Here is an 18,534-nt window from a genome sequence, read left to right as displayed (position 1 = left end):
CCCTAAATCCTGTGCAGTGGGCTCCACGGGTGTTTGTAGGCTTGACAGAGGATGTAAGGCTGCATCGCATTTTTTCACAACCCAGCCCTTTCATAAAGACACTGAAATTTTCCCAAGTAACCTCCCTACATTAAGGAAAATTGCCTCCTTGTTTCTAAGGAAGGAGGCATTGCAAGCACACTTCTCCCTGTGAAGAAAGCACTTTTCCCCAATTGATCTGAAAGTCTCAAATACTGGTGTTTGTCAGTTCTTACTCTTAGCTTTCAAAACTTTCCGATTTGTATTGTATTTACAGCAGAAAACAAATGTCAATCTGCATCCTCACAAAATGAGGGTTTTAAAGGCAAACTTCTGGATACAACTTTATTAATCTGCTGAATTTACACTATGTCCCTGTTATTTTGTCTGGAGAAAGAAGCGTGCTTCTCTGAGGCAAAAAGAACCATGGAGAGTTTGACTGTGAAAAATGACCTGTAAATCTAGCACTGAGCCATGACTCACAGGATTGGGAAAAAAAAATATCTTTTCATGTCAATCAGGTATTCATCTGAAGATACACAAATTACTGACCTAAGTGCTTTTTAAAAGGATATTTAAACACCATAATATATTTAATGTGTATGGTAATATAAGACAAAAACCAAGGACACACAGTACTAGAGGGAGGGGCACAGAATGAGCTCATCACATATATTAAGGTGGTCCAACTCTGAGAGATTCAAATTCTGGCTACACCAAGTTTCATGTGCTATTCCTGCAGAGGCAGAGGTTTTATCTGGAGATGAACAAGAAGCCTGGACATCCAGGCAGGAATCAAATTACTCAGTTCAGATTACAAGACTGCTGCTTGAGATTTTTGTCAAATGTTGGACTTGTTCCAGGTATCTGTACGACGAAGCCAAAACCAGTTCCAGGGAAACAAAGGAAATCCCACAACAACTCTAACTAGGAGATGCTTTCAGATGCCCCTGGTAAAAGCAGTCAAGACAGCACTACAACCAAGGATCTTGCCAGCAGAAGTAGTACTCTTCATCTCAACTTTTAGACAAAAGTGACAATCAAAAGCCAGACTAGGCAGCCTTAGCTGTACCTTGCCGACGCCGACTGTTGAGTTTCCTAAAGCAGGTGCCCTCCACAAGTCGATTGAGACGTTGCTGCTTGATCAGTTCTAAGATCTCGGGCTGAATCTTCTCTTTTAGTTCCCTTGGGAAGAAAGAAAGTAGGCACCTGTCAAATTCAATCAAAGACCATCCTCTTTCCTCTGAGACAGTCTCACATGCTGTTTCTGTGAGGAGTTTGAAAGGGATAACAGTCCCAGGTAGGCCCAGGTCAGAATCTAGTGTGCTCCAGAAAAAACCCTTTTTCTTATAACAAAGGAGTCAGGATATCTCTGTTGTAGACATCTCCCTGTTACGACATTGGTGTATGACTCAAGCAAGTCACTTATTTGTTTCTTTCTTTACTCATCTAAAAATAACACTTGCTATAATGCATCAACAAGGCTTTTTTCTGCAGCAAAAAAAGCTCTTCCATCGTAGGAGCACTGTGAAGCTTATTTGAGGGTCTGTCACCTTTTGTTGCATGATCCTCTGCTGGGATACTTTACTAGCACTATTATTTAGGACAAAACAAGGACTAAACATGTTTTGAAACAATGTAAAAAACAGTGAGCAATGCCAATGAGCTAAAATAATGACCAGTGCTACATGCTCATTCTTAATTCCACTCCAGTCAGTTAATTCATTATTATCAGAATTTTGTGGAAGACTAACCCATGACTAGGGATTGCTCAAAGATCAAACTTTACCCTTGCCCAGGAGCGCATAAACCCACAGTGCATTTATAATTAATATTATGTATCCTTCAGAAAATCCATTTTCTACATCCTACTTTGGTAAGAGTTCAACATGTCAAGAACTAGGCAGAAAATATATGCACATAATATTTAAATTTTCATTTCATACAACATCACATGGATTCACAGATGTCTGAATTCATCAGTTATATCCTCACTTAGATTCATTAAGAATACATAAAAGACAGGTTTAAACATCAACTCGACAGCAAGCCTAGTAAGATTAAAAAATAACTGAATGCGTAGAGGATTTGTAAAAGATGAAGTGTGTCAGAACCATAATTTTGCATTGCTGTGCAAATTAGGTAATACCAAAAATCATTCTGTCTGGCACTATGTTCCAGCAATTGTCATCAAAAGGAAGCAAAGCTGTGGTATCCCATAGACACAACAAATTTTTCCCTCTTCTTGGAAACTTAGGGAGCCCATTCTCTGCTGATTTCCATATTCATCTCGATCCTTTGCCTTTGATCTGCTGGACTCCCACTGAAACTGGAAGTCCTCTGCTAGGCAAATCAGGCCTTTAAACAAAAATGCCATTTTTCCCCCAGGTATTAACAAAATGGTTGGAGTTCTTGATGCATAACACACTGCATATTTACAAGCTGTGAAAATCTAGCTGGTCAAGAATTGAGGAAGCACTGTAACTATAGAAACGGGCAACTTTTTGGAAAAGTATTATTAGTCCTTTAGGATAATTGTTAAGCACTGTTTTTGTCTCATTGGGAACTAAGATATGAATATGCTGAATGGTTAAATACTGTGATTAAAAAAAATTTGTGCTTGAATAAATGTCTTGCCTTTACTGAGCTGATGAGCTTCCCCATTCCTCAGGTATCCAACAGTGTCCAAACCCAGGGTGGACTACTCAGCAGTCCAGGCTGCAGACTACATCTCCAAATCTCTAAATAAATTTATCTTTCCTTTAGAAAGCCATTTGAAGGCAAGGGAGTTCAGTTCTTCAGGGTCAGTGTCTAAAGACAGGAGGGTTAGGAAAAAAAATCTCTGTACAAGAAATAGGTCCTCCTGCCTCATTTTAAAATCAAGCAGGAACAATGAGCTAAAGGAAGATCATAAATGCAAATACGTTTTGTGAAAATTTTATTTCTTGTCTGTTGGATGACATCACCTTAATAGTTTGTGCCTTGTGAAGAGAGAGAGAACAAACTCAGGAAGTCTAAGGAGACAGCAGCTTTAAAAATTGCTATTAGGCTCCTGCTGTGTTCCTGACACATAAGAACCATGTGGCAAAAGTTAGTGGGCTGGTAAGACAGAAGGGTTGAAGGAACCACACAGTAATATATGATTGCTAATTGCTCACTGGTCTTGGCACTTTAGGCAATACTGACATTAGTTACTTGCTTTTAAAATAACAGACCTGAACTGTCCGCAAATCTGAAAATCAGTAGAAATTATTTTTAAATGAGTCAAATGATACTAGTTCTTCTCCAATATCTGTCCCCAGCTTTTACCTTTCCAATTTATAGTTAAGACTCTTTCTTGTCCACCGTTTTCCTTCCAGGATGGGGCAATATTACAGACATTTAAATTGTTACAACTCAACAGAAGAGTAATCCCAGAACTGTTTTCATGTATTTTGTCCTTCTTTCTGGCTTGTAGCTATGCCCTCTCCTAATCACTTCATTAATTCAGAGCAGGCATCAGTGACTCCTTCTATCATTGCAGAGAAACAGGTAAGATGAAAAGGATGATCAACAGCGATCCTAGAATCTTGAATTGATTCTGTTCGGAAAGACTTTTTAATTTCTACTTTTGATTAGGGAAAATGAAAACACTTCATCTCACATGACACAACAATGTTCCTATAAAAGAAATAACTACTCCTTGCAAAACAAGGTTGTTGTAGTTACGAGGATCTAAGGCAACACTTCCCAGCTGACATTCAAATCCAACTTAACTGCAGCTTCTCTCATCCAGCAGCTTGAAAACTTAAAACTTCTGTGCCTCATCCAACGAACAGCAGAAGATTTCTGTCATGTTCAAGGTAGGAAAAACCATCATCTGATTGCTGCATTCTCATGCATAATTAAACAAGGCCTGTCAACTTCACATTCACCATTGTGCACCATCTTTTAGCATCTCTGCAAGGCTTTACCATATACAGCACAGCCCTGATTGCTCTCTTTCCCTCCAGTGAGGCCATGATTGTGCACTTCTATCAGCTGTGCCATCTACACAATTTGAGAGAGCTCAGTACAGGGCACCAAATCAAAGGGGAAAATGAAAGAACCGTTTCTTTTCATAGTCAAGAATAAGTGATCATGGATGCAATCAAAATGCAAATGCAGTTGTGATTGCTTAAACACCTTATCGATTTACTTCGCCTTTATAGCCTTTAGGCTTAGCCTTTGTCCTGGATCTGAAATGAGTCTCTTGTAACAATTCAGTCACTTTTAACTATTTGTGTTGGATGTTTCACTCATTCCGTGATGGGGAAGGAGGCTCTGCATTGTGGCAGTAACTAGCCAGAGTGGTACTGGAAATAAAAGAGTTTGCAGAGGGCACTGGCGACTTTCATGAGGCTAGGCTATGGTGCAAGAGAATATAAATACTTGACCTGTATCATACTTAAACAGTTGACTCATAGGGAAAGCAGGGAAAACGAGCAGCTTTGGTGACAAGCTTAGCAGTACTGAGAGGCTTTGAACCACTAAATGTTGCAGGGGATTGGCAGGGGATTTCTGTGCAGTGTAATGATGCAAAACTGACTGGACCCATTTGTAGCTTTTTAATTGATGCATTCCTATGAGTGACATCAATTCTAATTGGGTATTAGGTCCTATCTTCTAATACACTGAAAACATAAAAGAAGCATTTCCCCTTTGATCCACATTGGTATGATTAAAATTTAAGTAATTCTACTTAGCTTATGCTTCTGCTGTTGCCCTGATGCCCCTGGAGGGATGTGTCCGCAGAGCTTGTACTTAGATATCCATATCCTTTAGAAACAAATCAACATGAGCACCCTGCATCTGAACCATGAAATGCTCTGGTTAAAACCTTTCCCTATACCTTTGTCTTGGAAAGGAGATTTGGAAAATCACGAGCCATTCCACTTGAAACCAGGTCAAGATTTCATGATATTTCAGCTGATGCTTTTGGAGACCTCACCATTTCTCTGCTGATCTCAAAAGGTTCCTGCTATTCTCAGCACATCACTTGTGAACCATGAAGTCTGCATCTGTCCTGTGCCATCAGTTCAGCCACAAGCTCAGACTTGGTCTAGAGCCAAACACAGCCTCCATTTTTCATATAAGAGAACAAAGAGTATTCTGAGAAATGGGAAGGAGCTATGGGGGTGATATTAGCATTTGACACTTTGCAGTAAACAACAAGGAAATAAGAATCCCGTTGGCTAGCTGCCAGAATGTTATAATTTACAAATAAATAACAACTTGTCGTTAACACCAAAGATAATACCATAAACAGTCATACACAACATCACTCTTCCATGGAGCCAGCATGTATCAGCTCCTCTTCTTCTGGGCTTCTCCCTGTCTCACTCAGAGAAGTGACATTTGGAATTTTTTAAGGCCCTTGGACAGGAGACAAAGTTGTGGTGCCTGTTTTTTTTTGTTTGGTTGGTTTTGTTTTTTTTTTTCCCCAAGCCACCACCAGCACCAAAACCAGGCTCACAATCATGCAAAGCTAGGAAATGTCAAAGCATTGTTTCAAAAAATAAGGATGTGAGAACCTGCAGGGATTTGCTGAATCTCGTTCAACTGTACTCAGAGAAAAAGTTACGATTCCCAGCAGAAGAAAACATAATGCGCTTCAAGCAGATGCTGCACTAGTGCTTTTGAGCACGGCTCCTTGGATGGCTTTCCTCCTTGGATTCCCCCAGCAGAGCTCGGAAACATCATTCACATTTGTTAATCCTTCCATGGAAAAATGAGTGGGGAGAGAAGACAGTACTTACAGAATTGGACGAGACTGGAAATCTTCCTGGTTCATCCTTTCAGACTGGCGTATTTTCAGGATTTCTGTGTAACTGAGATTCTGCAGTTTGCTCTTGAACTGATCCAGAGAGCTAGGCTTGGTAGTGAGCGCTCTCATTATCTGTTCTTTCACTACCTGCATCACCTGCAGTTGACAAGGGAAGGAAAAGAAAACCTGTGTTAACACTTTCTGCATTTTTGTTTCAAATCTTATTCTGGGTCAAAGTAAGGTTTCCAGGTATAGAAGACGATTAGTACTATGCAGTCTCAAGACAATTTCTCTGTAGCACAACCAGAAAATAAGACAACTTCTGACAGGTCATCACAGCTTACAGCAAAAACTCGCCTGCTCTGTAACAAGAAAACTACTGGGTTTGGGGGGTGGTGGGAGGGTGTCAGTTATTGCTTGGTTGTGTCCCTAGACAGTTAAATTACAATTGCTGGTTACAGGATTTTAAGTCCCACTCTGTCTGTGACTTGTGGGCCCATAGCAGCTCTAGTGTGGCTCTTTTGCATTCTGAGCTGAGATGATGCTCCCATTACGTTGAGGACAGGCACACACTGAAACACAGGAGATTCCTTCTGAACACCAGGAAACACTTTTTCACTGTGAGGTGACTGAGCACTGGCACAGGTTGCCCAGGGAGGCTGTGGACTCTCCATCCTTGGAGATGCTCAAAAGCCATCTGGATACAGTCCTGGGCAACTGGGTCTAAGTGGCCATGCTTGAGCAGGGGGTTGGACCAGATGACTTCCAGAGATCCCTTCCAACATCAACCACTCTGTGATTCTCCCAGAGCCTTACACTGCAGACACATTATGGCCATACACAGTGAAGGAAAGAGAACTTGCTAAAGGAGCCCATTAGTCAGGAGAGAGAGACACATTTGCCAAGGATATTACAGGATTGCTTTTGAAGCAATGCCATAAACAATGCAAACCAAAAAATGAGAATGAAGGATGGCTGGGCAACAGCCATCTATCTGCATATTAATTATTTTATCAGGAGGAAACTGCTGAGACACAGTTAACTACAGGGAATTGCTTGGCACTCATTCAAATAAATACACATCACACATTACTGTCTGTCTCTCTGCAATCCTGGATTCATTTCTTTGGTGCTGGTGCAAATCATACACTTTGAAATATTTATCTGATGCTGTGCTTAAGTTGGCTGAAAAAACCACAATTTATCAGGCCCATCCCACCCAAATCCAACAGCTAAAAAGCAGTAGGAAACAATAACACTCCCCTGGTATCAAAGTGGGTGTGACAGAAACTAAGAGCTACACAAACAGAGAGAAAAAGCTTTTTCTGCACTGCTAATTCTCCTTTATTCTTTCATCTTCACCATGTATCTTAAAACAGAAGCTCAGCCCCTCAGAGGTTCCCTAATCATTCTGGAAATGTGTTTTTCGAATGAATATTTCATTGCTTCATATGTGTTGCCTCAGTCTTCTAACTCTCATTGCCTGCACTATGTTTTCCATTTTTGCTCCTTGAGATATAACTTCTTTCCCAGATGTTAGCTAAGCACTCATTTTAGCTGTGTCCAGCAGGTGAAACTTAAGTAATTAAAAACCTGAACATAACCTCCTTCCTTACTACAGGGACTCCATCCATCCCAGAGACCTACTTCAAGAGAAGCAAGATGATTCTCAATAAGGTGTTGGCTCAGGTGGACAGAAAATGCTTTTGCCAAACAGCCATAACACCTGAATGTTGATGGATCACTCCAGTGCCCCCTAAGGCAAGCGGCATACTCCTACTGATTTCACTGGGTCTTCATTTAATACTTAAATGGGCTTAGGAAATGTAACGAAGGAAACCCCCTCAAGGAATAGTGGGGAAAAACGAAGCAGACAATCCCAGCGACAAGCTGGATGTTTAAAAATATCTTCTGTCTTCCTCTTTCTGCCTTCTTGACAACGACAAGTAATTGCTGCTAATGAATTTTAATTTCTATTTTATATATTTCTATATTATTAATTAGGATTAATTATTAACCACGATACTAGGGCCAGGAACGGAGAAGAGGAGAGAGACTGTAAACCTTTTCTGTTGAAAATGTGTTCAGCTATTGGTACCTCCTAAGCCTACTGTCCAAGCTCCTAGCGAACTGGGCTTAACTTTTTCATCCTCACAGAGAACATGACATTCAGTCGCTGGCTTCACTTTTGCTTTCTCAGGCCCACTGAGAGGTGGTGTCAGACTATTACATGTGGTTTTACAGTCACAGCCTGCAATCATATTTTCTGCAGTATCATGTAAAACCATGTGGTTTAATTCAAACATGTAAGCTCCATCACTGCTCATGGGATCAAATTCCTTGGCCATTAAAAAGCAACAAATTACTGCAATTTCAAACAGACAGGTGTAGTATAACTGCTAAACTAGCCATACTACACTACTATATTAACTATCACTACCATATCACCTTGATACTTCAGCACTACACCAGATTTGCAAGCAAATATAGTCCTGCAATCACTTATGCCCACATGCAGTTCCAGCTTCATGCTTTCATTCAAATATCTGTACAGACCCAGTTATTTTGTTGCTTACGTACAGATCTAATTTCCTAACTTCAGGCACTCACACTACAGAAAATGCCTCTATGAGTAATTTTTCCCATAAAATAAATGGACAAAAAATTAAATAAATACTGTATTTTAGGGAGTTGCATGTATGTGGATCTTTTTTTCAATCTGATCTCTGAACCATCCATACGAAGCAGTGCTCACTCTTGGCTAAACAATGCAAAGGAGGTTCAAATTCACTAGACTTAGGGTGCTGTCATTCACGTTTAATTGCAAAATACTGTATAAACCCTTGTCTCCCTTCTCTGGTACTCACAATTGCGATTAACATGTAATCAGTGCAAATTCCTCCTCTTTGCTATGATTTGGAAGGTTATTCACAGGGTATCATCAAAGAGCTCCTTGGTTTCGAGGCTCACCTTGCTCCCGAGACAGAAGGCAGGAGGCGTGTGCCTCAGGACCAGCACATAAGGGGGTGATCACTTGCCTTGTAATGTTTATAGCCAACACTATTTAACTAGCTGGCCAAAATGCAAAAGCTGGTGATTGCGTTGAGTCTCCTGAGCATTTGGGAATCACTGCCAAGAACTTCTAATCTGTTCAGTTTCCAAAGCTGAGTTGCCAGCCCTTGATTACAGCTGTCTGAGAGACAGCATCGTCCCTTCCTTCCCATGCGTCTGACCTTACAATGAAATTAAAGGTATTCTCTACTCAGTGTGCTTGTACATAAACACTGCAAACAGCTGCTTTAATTACATTATGCTTTGCTACTCTTACTCAGAAAGCAGTGTTGCAGAGGGCACATTTGCTTTAAATCAGTTTATCTGATGACAACTCTTGTATGGTAGGAGAATCCTGAGTTCTGCATTGCGACTAAGAGACGTAAATTCACTGAAAACATAGAGAGACAGTAGGAAAAAAAAGGTGGCTTTTTTTTTTTTCATTTTATCACATAGGACCTTATTCTCTATATTTTGTATCCATCTAACGTGTCTTGTATTTCTATGGCTAGTATCATCGTAACATTAAATTATGTATTTTTCGTTAAGCTGTTTTGGTCTATCTTTGCGTTGAGCTTATTTGACCTCATCTCTGTCATACCACATTCTGACTACTTTGTCTTTCCCACATTTACCCTCTCTTTTATTCTTCCTTCTCTCTCATGCCATTATAACTTTTGCCTAGGCAAATAAACTCTCTTCCTTTCAGGATGGAGCAGAGGTCTAAACACTTGGGCTCTACCACGAGGGAACAAAATTAAAAGAGAGGATGAACCCTTTTCACAATTTCCCCACAATATCAGTGTCTCTCTTGAATAAGCGTATATGTAATGACGCTGTCACAGCTGCAAGAACACACCTAGAGACCACCACAGAAGCCACTAAGCTTTCCCTCTAGTATCTTGGGACGCACGTTACACTGATTGCTGCTTGGTGACTAACCTGGAGTCAGTATGTGTGTCACTATGTCATGCTGACTGATTGCCATTGATCTTGACAGTCCATTTTTCTTCTGCATAGACAAGACAAGCAAAAATCCTGAGCCCCCTTTACAACGACATGCTTACCTCAGGGCTTTCCTAATTTGGCTCAAAATTGGCAAGTACTGCAAGGCATGATACCCCTACCTCGTTGCAGCATACAATAGGGCAGCCACTGGACTGCATGATATCCAGAATATCCAGAAAAAACCAGACTTGAAGCATCTGAGATGTGAGAAGTTGTAAGGCTTTGTTCACCAGCTGTTCCAGGTGACCATTTGAAATCAACAACCCAACAAACAGAAAACTGGAGGAAAGACATCTCTTTGTGAATTGGCTGCCAAGAGTTCATACCTAGTTTCCTTCCTGTTTCAACATTCCCAAAAAGAAGCAGCTTGGTTTATACAGTGTAAAAAATGAAAGAGAAAACATCATTTGGTGATTGAGATCCAGCTTGATCATTTCAGTCACAAAGGGATTTCCTCCAGTTAAATCCCCAGAGCAGGCAAAAATAAGGTTGTGGAATGAAATGGCCAAAAGATTCTTAATAAACAGCACTTACTGACAAAGGAGGCCATAAAGAAAACCTAATTCTGAAGGGAAAGGAAATTACTTCAGTTTACAGGCAACCTGTCAACTCCTTTAACAAAAACTTTGCATGTTCAACGTGTGCACCAGGTAATTCAAGACAAGTTTTTAGATCATTCTAAAGGATAAATTGACTTAGACAGATCAATGGTTATACTTTCAGAGTACTCAGAAAAGTCATGCTGAGTGACTTCAAGGTCCTGGAAAGATAATTTAATGCTGTCTCCCCCCCGTCTCCACATCCTGCAGTCTGTGAATTCACAACACCATTCTCTCGATCACAGCCTTCACTCCACGTTACTCTAGAATTTTAATCCAAACACACCATACTACACAAGCAAATCTAAACTCAGTGCTGGCACAACCTAACCATTGACAAGAGATTCCAAAATTCCAGACCATTTTTTTCCTGATACTGTCTGTGTACTCTGGAATTACAAAAACCCCACTTTTCCATCTTACAAACGATTCCAGAACACAAGGCCAGTCACTGGAGCCAGCGATAAAGAGGCAACTCTAAGCCATCTGGATGTACACAGCCACAGGAATAATTAAGCTGATTCATTTTTGGGCAGCAGGATAAGAAAGCGGCTGTCAGAGGATTTAGCAGGTATAAGCTCTGATACATTTTGTCTCTTCATTTTCTGCAGAATTTAAAACCCATTGTGAAAAAGGTTTGTGTTGCTGAGGTTTTGGCTTTCCTTTTTTTTTTAAAAAAATAAACACCAAACTCTCTTGCTTGTGATTATGTTTTTCTAGTATGAACCAAGATATCTTCCAGTCTGAAGAGAAGAGACTTGGAACAATTTAATGGTTTTGATCAAGCTGAACACTCTCTTTCCATGTGGTACCAGTATCAATATAATTATCCAGTTCAGCAGTGCCCATCATTTTGCAGGAATACCCAGCATGGACAAACGAGCACACCCAGCAGATGTGACGATGGAGCTGAGAGGTAGATGTGATAGCAGTTCCACACAAGGTGTTTTTAGAGACCTGTAGCAGGTGTCTGAAAACTTACTGCTGTAGTAATGGATCTCTTCAATGTGAAACTTTGTTCAGAGCCTCAGGATCCAAATAAATTGAAAAGAAGGAAGAGAACCTCAAGGAGCCTAAACTTGCACTGGATCCTGAGATCCAGGGGGTCGAGTGGTGAAGAAAGGCTGAAGGTAAAGCAAGACCCACAATTGTTTTACGTTTCAGAGAAGTTCTTGATTTTTTTCAGTTTTATATGTTCCCTTGACTAATGAATCACAGGTGTGGGAAACCAGACTGAAATCACACAGTTCCTGGGAACTGATGGGCTGAGACTGGTGCTCATCCAAGACTATTAGAGAGGGGACGGAGGACTCAATACACTGTATTTTTCCCTTGGATACATAGATCTTGATGGAGAACCACTGGATACCAAGGAGGCTTCCAGTTATTTTTTAACATTACTAGTTATTTGCTCAATTAAAACCAGAACAGTGGCAGAAGCTCTGGCTGGAAGGGAGAAAAAAAAAAAAAAAAAAAAAAAAAGTTTAAATTTATTTAAAAAAAAAAAAAAAAAAAGCAGCTTGAATTTGATTGAGAAAAAGACAAAAAGATACAAAAAAATTCCACTGAAGGGTAATATCGCTAAAGGGATGAGCAAGGAGATGATTTTGACAATGAACATTAACAGACTAAAGCAGACAAAGGAAAAAGAAAGGCAGCTATAGTAGGAAGGGTGTTATAAATATGGAAAAGTGACCAGAGCAGGTACAGAGATTCCAGTGGGGAGTATCAGCATGTGGAGAAAGGCATCTGGCTGATGGCTTGCAACAAAATAAATGAAGGGGTGGAACAGTTTGAAGGAAAAAAAAAAGATGTTCTGACAGATGTTGAACTCCAACAGAAAATGAAGGCTGAGTCATCATCAAAATACATGCAAATACTGTCCATAATGTCTTCAATCATTTGGTAAAAGACAATGTGAAAGCAGTCCCCTGGTTTCTCTCAGGGCTAAAACCAGATGCTACCCTCAAATCCTAGGGTTCCATTCAATACAATGCTAATCTAAACACACGAGTCAAATACCACTTATTTGGATTGTACTGGGCTGAAACAGGAATGACTGATAGACAGGAAACCTCTTCCCCATGTTTAATATTTGCAGAATACTATTTGCATCAGAAATAAGGAATAAATTTATTTCCAGTTTGTGCTTTGTGCCTTGAGGTAAGCAAAGCAAGAAACAAGCGCTGTGTGACAAAGCGCTTCTGCCCCAGGAAAATGATGTGCAAAGTTAATATGACAGTTTTTGTAAACTTCCTTGTTAGTTAATTGAAGACTTAGGTCAGCCAATATTACATTATTTCCCCCAATGTCTGACAACCTTCTCTGGCAAAATAAAACATGCAGAAAATCATTTGTGGGTGGCATTTAATCCAGGGCTTTTTCACAGACAAAATGCACTGATCTTCTCAAACAAAATGTTAAGTGAGGGGAGGGGGAAAAAAATGAGGAGATATTTGCATCCTTAGTCATATACCAATGTAATAATTAACATGTCAAATAACACACTTGTGAATTCTAAAGGGAAATAATATGAGAGTCACCCATGATTAGGAACATACATTTGGGTACTTCTTCCCTTAAAATACACAATTACATTAAATGGCACACCGTAAACTAAAATTAACTGTAATATATTGGCAAACAGCTGGTTCTACAGAAGGAAAGCAAAGATGAGATTCTAACAGGTAGTTTTTTCCTATAGGAAAGTGTAAAAATCAAAGAACTCAAGTTCTGAGTTCCAGAAACACATGCTATTCTCAATGACAGCTGTTTTTACTTTGATAAAGCAAGAACTTCACCTGATGAAACAGACTTTTCACCTTGAGTAATTGTTTTGATGTTTACTTTTTCCCTGATATGGAACAGAAGATGAAATACTGAGAGCTTCTACAGAATAAAACAAATCATTAGGAAATAGCCAATTTAAACATTCTTACATGACCCCAAAAATGTGTTGCTGTTCAGGAATCTGAGAAATGAAACATTTCAATTTTTCGCATGTATATCTTTCACAGAGAAGGAGATTTGCCTATGAAAAATGTTCATCTTGATTAAACTCTGTATATGCAAAAAGCTCTGTAATTTTCCCAGCTTTGCTAATACTTCTGTGTTTCTCCAGCAAGTCCAAAAGTTGGCCCACCATTCAAACAGTAAAATTAATTATTTGGTTGCTTAAAGTAGCACTTCACATTTTATTTGTTATTCACATGAACAAAGGAAAAGAAAACGGTAAGCAGAAGTTGAAAGCTTCAGCTTTTGTTTTTCTGGATTTTAGTTAAATGGCATTTACCACTTCAATCTTTTTTTTTTTTTTTTTTTTTTTTTTGGCATTCCATTTTATTAAAAAAGCAAAACTTTTGAAGTTTCTACCTAATTAAAAAAAAAAAAAAAGACCAGAAAAAACTGAAAACGTGGTTTTGGATTCATTTCTCTGAATTAGAGAACTAGATTATGCACTTAGGTTTTCCTGATGAATCCATAAACCAAATGTCCAGCACACTGGTGTTGAACCATTTCATTCATTCAGCCTTCCAGTGACGGTAAATGATTGCACTGAACATCTAGGAACCATGCAAAAAGGCAGTTGTGCAGATGTGCTATGCCTCTGAATGAACCTACGTGTTATTATGCATCATAATTTACAACAAATAAGCTGTAATAATTTTTAGGTAAACCCTTGTTTTCACACTCATGTCACTGAAGAAAGCAGTGAGCTGAAAAACATGTCTACAGAACAGCGATGTTTTAGCACATCTCACATTAATACCTGTTTCAAGTGATAGCTGTATTGATATCAGAGAGCCTGGTCAGTGCCACAAGAGTAAAAATAGCTGCATGAATTAATGGAATGAGTCACAAAAATACACGAAGCAATGAAAAGATTAAAAGCATCGTGACTTGTTAGATGCTAACTCTAAAAATTACTCTGTAAATCCAGAGCTCACAAATTACTGACTTGACAGATCGTAATAAGTGCTGTCAGGACTATTACAAACCAAGATCTGACAAGCATACACAGAAAGCCTGTGTCCAAGAAAAAGAAAAAGGGAAAAAAATGTTTTCATTGCCATTTTAAAATGTTCTGAAATTACTGAATAATACCTTTGGAAAATACTGAATTTGTGAAGTCTAGTCCAATGACTTTTTGCCTCGGGTAGTTACATAATTGCTGTGCTGATCATATAGGTAAGAACAACACATGCTATCTTTCCCCTTGAGCTGTGGCACATAACCAAGCATATAAGGAATTTGACTAGACTATTTTTAGAAGAAGAAAAAGCACAGATGACATATTTTGCCATACCTCATTCTAAAAACTGTGGTGGAATGGTTTATGGCTTCAGAGACCTACATTTTCGATTGCTGCAAAGGAGCAATCTTTTCTCCCATGGATCAAAGAAAAGCTTTTTTGGGATCTATATGCAATACAGGAAAATAAACTACTCCCCAGGATAGATAGCAGTGATTAATCTGACATCTAATACTGATGATCTAATAGTAATCTGACAACTAATTCAAAAGCATTCAATCACCTCACTGTGATTACAAAACCGATCTGCTAAGCAGAGAAATTAGGAATGGAACAAACCAACCAGGTTACCCCATCATTTGCTTCAGGAACAGGATACACTTCCACAGGCACAGGGCAAGTCATCTATAGCTACATGAAATCTTAACTAAAGACATATCAGTAACCATCAGACCTGTGTAGAACGGTCCCACTGCTCCATCCCCTTTACTATGTGTATAGGAAGCACCTGAAAAAAACACACTGTTTTCCCTCTGGTGAATACTATGTCAATACCACATTCTCAGTTTTGGGTTTTTTTTTCCCTGTTCCTTTTACTCATATTCAATAAGAGCCAAAGGAAACTGTCACAGAGGGATTAAGACAAGATTGCAGTATTTGGCTTCAAGTTTACTTCCCACTATCGATTTGAAACTACCAATGACAAACAAAGAAACACACGCATCTCCAGAAACAGATTGATCCTGCCTAGGGGGATAAATAACATCTTAAAACAGTGTTATTTCCAGTAACCAACTAGTGAGTTATGGACGGTGGAGAAAGGCTTACAATCTGGTGATGAAAGATCCTTTCCTTGGTAACTTAAATGCTATCACTGCACTTCTTTCCACACTGTCATAAATCACTGCACTTCCTTCCATATTGTCATTAATCTACATTTCTAATAAGGCAGCAGACTCCTCCCTCCCTACAACTCCATGACTATTTATTTGGTGTTTTGGGGCAGAAGATGTATTTAGAATTAAATGCGAGCTATTTGTTTTTCCTTTGAAAGGTCAGAGTTGAATTCTGTGTATTGCAAATTGCAGCAGTCACCAAAAAAAAGTATCAAGACTCATTCTGAAATTCCCCTACTACCTCCCATGGGATTACACAAAGGATTTGTTTTGGTTAATTTGCTTGGGTCCAGAAAAAAAGTAAATGGGAGGTGCGAACACGGCCCAGGGGCACAGCCATAGTGTGTCCAGACACCTGTTTCACATGTTGGTAACAAGTCTAGAGCTGAGGCTAAAGATAGTAGGATGCTATTGCCCCTTTTAAATCTTCTGCTGTTAACTGTTTCTGTAAAAATATTCTATTAATTTATACTACTGGAAGGCAGGCTGAAAGGGGGAGGAAATTCCCAAAAGGGAAAGACTGGTGGGAATGCTGCAACCTGTGTTTCTTTGTACGAAGCACTGGCAGAGTCAATGTGGTGGAGTCAAGGGGAAACCGCTGGGTAGGGGTGATGGGCAGCAGGTGGGAGGGGGCTGGGAATACAGGGGCTGTAATGCCAAGGGAAGGTCACAAAGATCTGAGGAGGGAAAGGTGATGATGGACTGACTCAGGAATGACTGTGTAAACCATATCCAGAATAACATTCTACCCAATTTTTAGGATAAAGGGTGGAAGCCTGGATGAACCTGGCACAAATACAGAGCAGATATTTTCTGTAAAATAAGATACACCCAATATTTAAACACCAGACTCTTTCGGAAACCCTCTCTTGCATCAAGAACATGTCAAGCCCAAAGAGTGCCGAGAGCAGTCAGTCATCTCTGGCATCTTCTCTAAATAGGTTCCTCTTACTATGGGCTTTCCACTGAAAATCTGAGATTTCCCAGGGTTTTCTGAGCACTCCCAGCAGAAGGCAGGTGCCTGCACTGCCACTGCCCCACAGCCAGTTCAGTGACAGCAATTTTCCCATACAAAACCACTTCTTGTTTTTATCTTCTCCTGTCTAACTCCCACAGGAGACAAGGATTTCCCTGACCTTCCTTCCTATTTTTTCCTTTCTTGAGTTAAAATGCACTCCCAGGAGCACACTAAATGAACCCAAATATCACAGCACGATGAGCCACACACGGAAACATGTAACTTTCTATCACAGAGGAGGGACGGGACGGGGGAAGCTTCATAAGGATGCTATTATAGTAAGAGAGAAAAAATCGCAGCTCCCCACGGCAGCTGTGAACCGGGCGAAGTGCCCAGGGGCCCCGTGGCGAGGGGCAGTGAGTGCCGGATGGCTGGTTTCCATGGAGGAGCGAGCCAGGGAGGCAGGAGGAGAAATACCTCCTGTTATTTCACCTGCCAGCAGCACCCACATCTTCAGGGGTCTCGGTTTAAATCTGCTTACAGCTTTTGCTTTCTGGATCCCATCTCTTCTGGAGAGGAGCACAGCTCAGGATACATGGTGCTGTTTCTTTTTTGGTGGGTTTCAGTGATTTACAGGAACACAAAATGCTAGGGTTGAGCTTTAAATAAGAAAAAAAATAATCCAGTAAAGTGACACGTCCCCAAAGCTGACTGATCTTGGCTTTTGGCACCCTCAGTTCTGCACAGAGGCCCTGAAAACTTCTTTTGTACATTGTGAATCTTTGCCAAACTAAACGTGACCTTAGCAGAGTTGGCGTTGTAACTCACATCCATTACCTACCAAGCAGACAAAAGCGATGGTTGCTGGAGAGACAGCCCATGGAGAGCAGGGTTCAGCCGACTACCATTATTTTTTGTACAGGTAAAAATAAGAAGCTGCTATCCTGATCCGTCACTGATGAACACCAAGTCCTGCATCAACCATATAAATGGGGCACATATTTGCTACACGTTCGAATATTATCGGAGTGAAATTAATTCTGACACTCTACAAGGCTCCCTTGCATCGTTGTCCTGGGTTAAGCAAACCCATGACAATCATATAAACCGATGTCTGGTCTTGGGAAAGCAGTGCCCACCTGCCTCATGTCACGTTGTCTCTGCTGTAGAATGGGTAGAAAATTATTTATTGCATTTAGCTCATGGTAAGACTAGAAGACCCTTACAACATTTATAATACACACCTGAGCTCATCAGATAAAAGGACTTATGTAGGTGCAAAGCTTTCCACTGTCGTAAGGTACCTATCAAAATGAGATAAGAGAAAACAGGGGGCCAAACTGTCCCCACTGTTACAGGAATCAAGCTGGGGGAGACTGGGAAACAATTCAGGTTCCTCAAAATTTAAGCTTTTCCTGGGCCCCTCCATAAAGTAGGATAAAACTTGAGGAGAGAGAAACAGTGGCCGACAACCCACCAGTGAGCAGGGACTATTGCAAATAAGCCTTTCTACATGGATGTGTAGGTCTAGCATGCAAGGGGCTTGAATCTGGATGGTTACTGCAATAATATATCTACCACAGGCATTATCAATTCATTTGGATTTTTTTTTCCTTATTTCAACCTTCCGTTTACAAAAATAGTCCAGTAAAATCTATTTTGAGGTGCTTTTGTTACCATGGACCAGATTTTAGGACATTTAAAACACTTATTGAAAGAAGTTTGAGATCTCACTTTGAAAAAAATAAGATAAAAAATTATCATCAGCCTCCTCCTCCAAGCACTTTAACACAAGCTTTATTTATTCTTGGATTTTTGGAAGACTGCAGCCCACATATTATTTGTCATTTTCATCTTTTTGGTCAATTTGTCATTTTGATCCATTTTTTTCTTTTCCTGCTTGTGCCTCCAGACCCACTTCTTAAAATAAAGGAAGCCATGAATGTGGAATCATCAGTAAAAAGAAG

At 40.0% G+C, this 18,534-nt stretch overlaps 1 protein-coding gene across 1 annotated transcript in view; it reads right to left on the bottom strand.

The window, feature by feature from the left end:
• LOC104467375 (engulfment and cell motility protein 1-like) overlaps positions 1–18,534 on the bottom strand; it is a 92,312-nt gene that overhangs the window by 18,791 nt on the left and 54,987 nt on the right. Inside the window, exons 2-3 of the mRNA XM_010081133.1 lie at positions 5,796–5,959; positions 1,091–1,203 (exon numbers count right to left, since the gene is read on the bottom strand). Of these exons, the coding sequence (XP_010079435.1) occupies positions 1,091–1,203; positions 5,796–5,959 (277 nt within the window). The remainder of the gene's footprint in view (positions 1–1,090; positions 1,204–5,795; positions 5,960–18,534) is intronic.

Source organism: Pterocles gutturalis, unplaced genomic scaffold (genome assembly GCF_000699245.1).
Source record: "Pterocles gutturalis isolate BGI_N339 unplaced genomic scaffold, ASM69924v1 scaffold8034, whole genome shotgun sequence".
Taxonomy (NCBI): Eukaryota; Metazoa; Chordata; class Aves; order Pterocliformes; family Pteroclidae; genus Pterocles; species Pterocles gutturalis.
The sequence above is the reverse complement of the archived record's forward strand: the minus strand, read 5'-3'. Positions and strand labels throughout refer to the sequence as shown.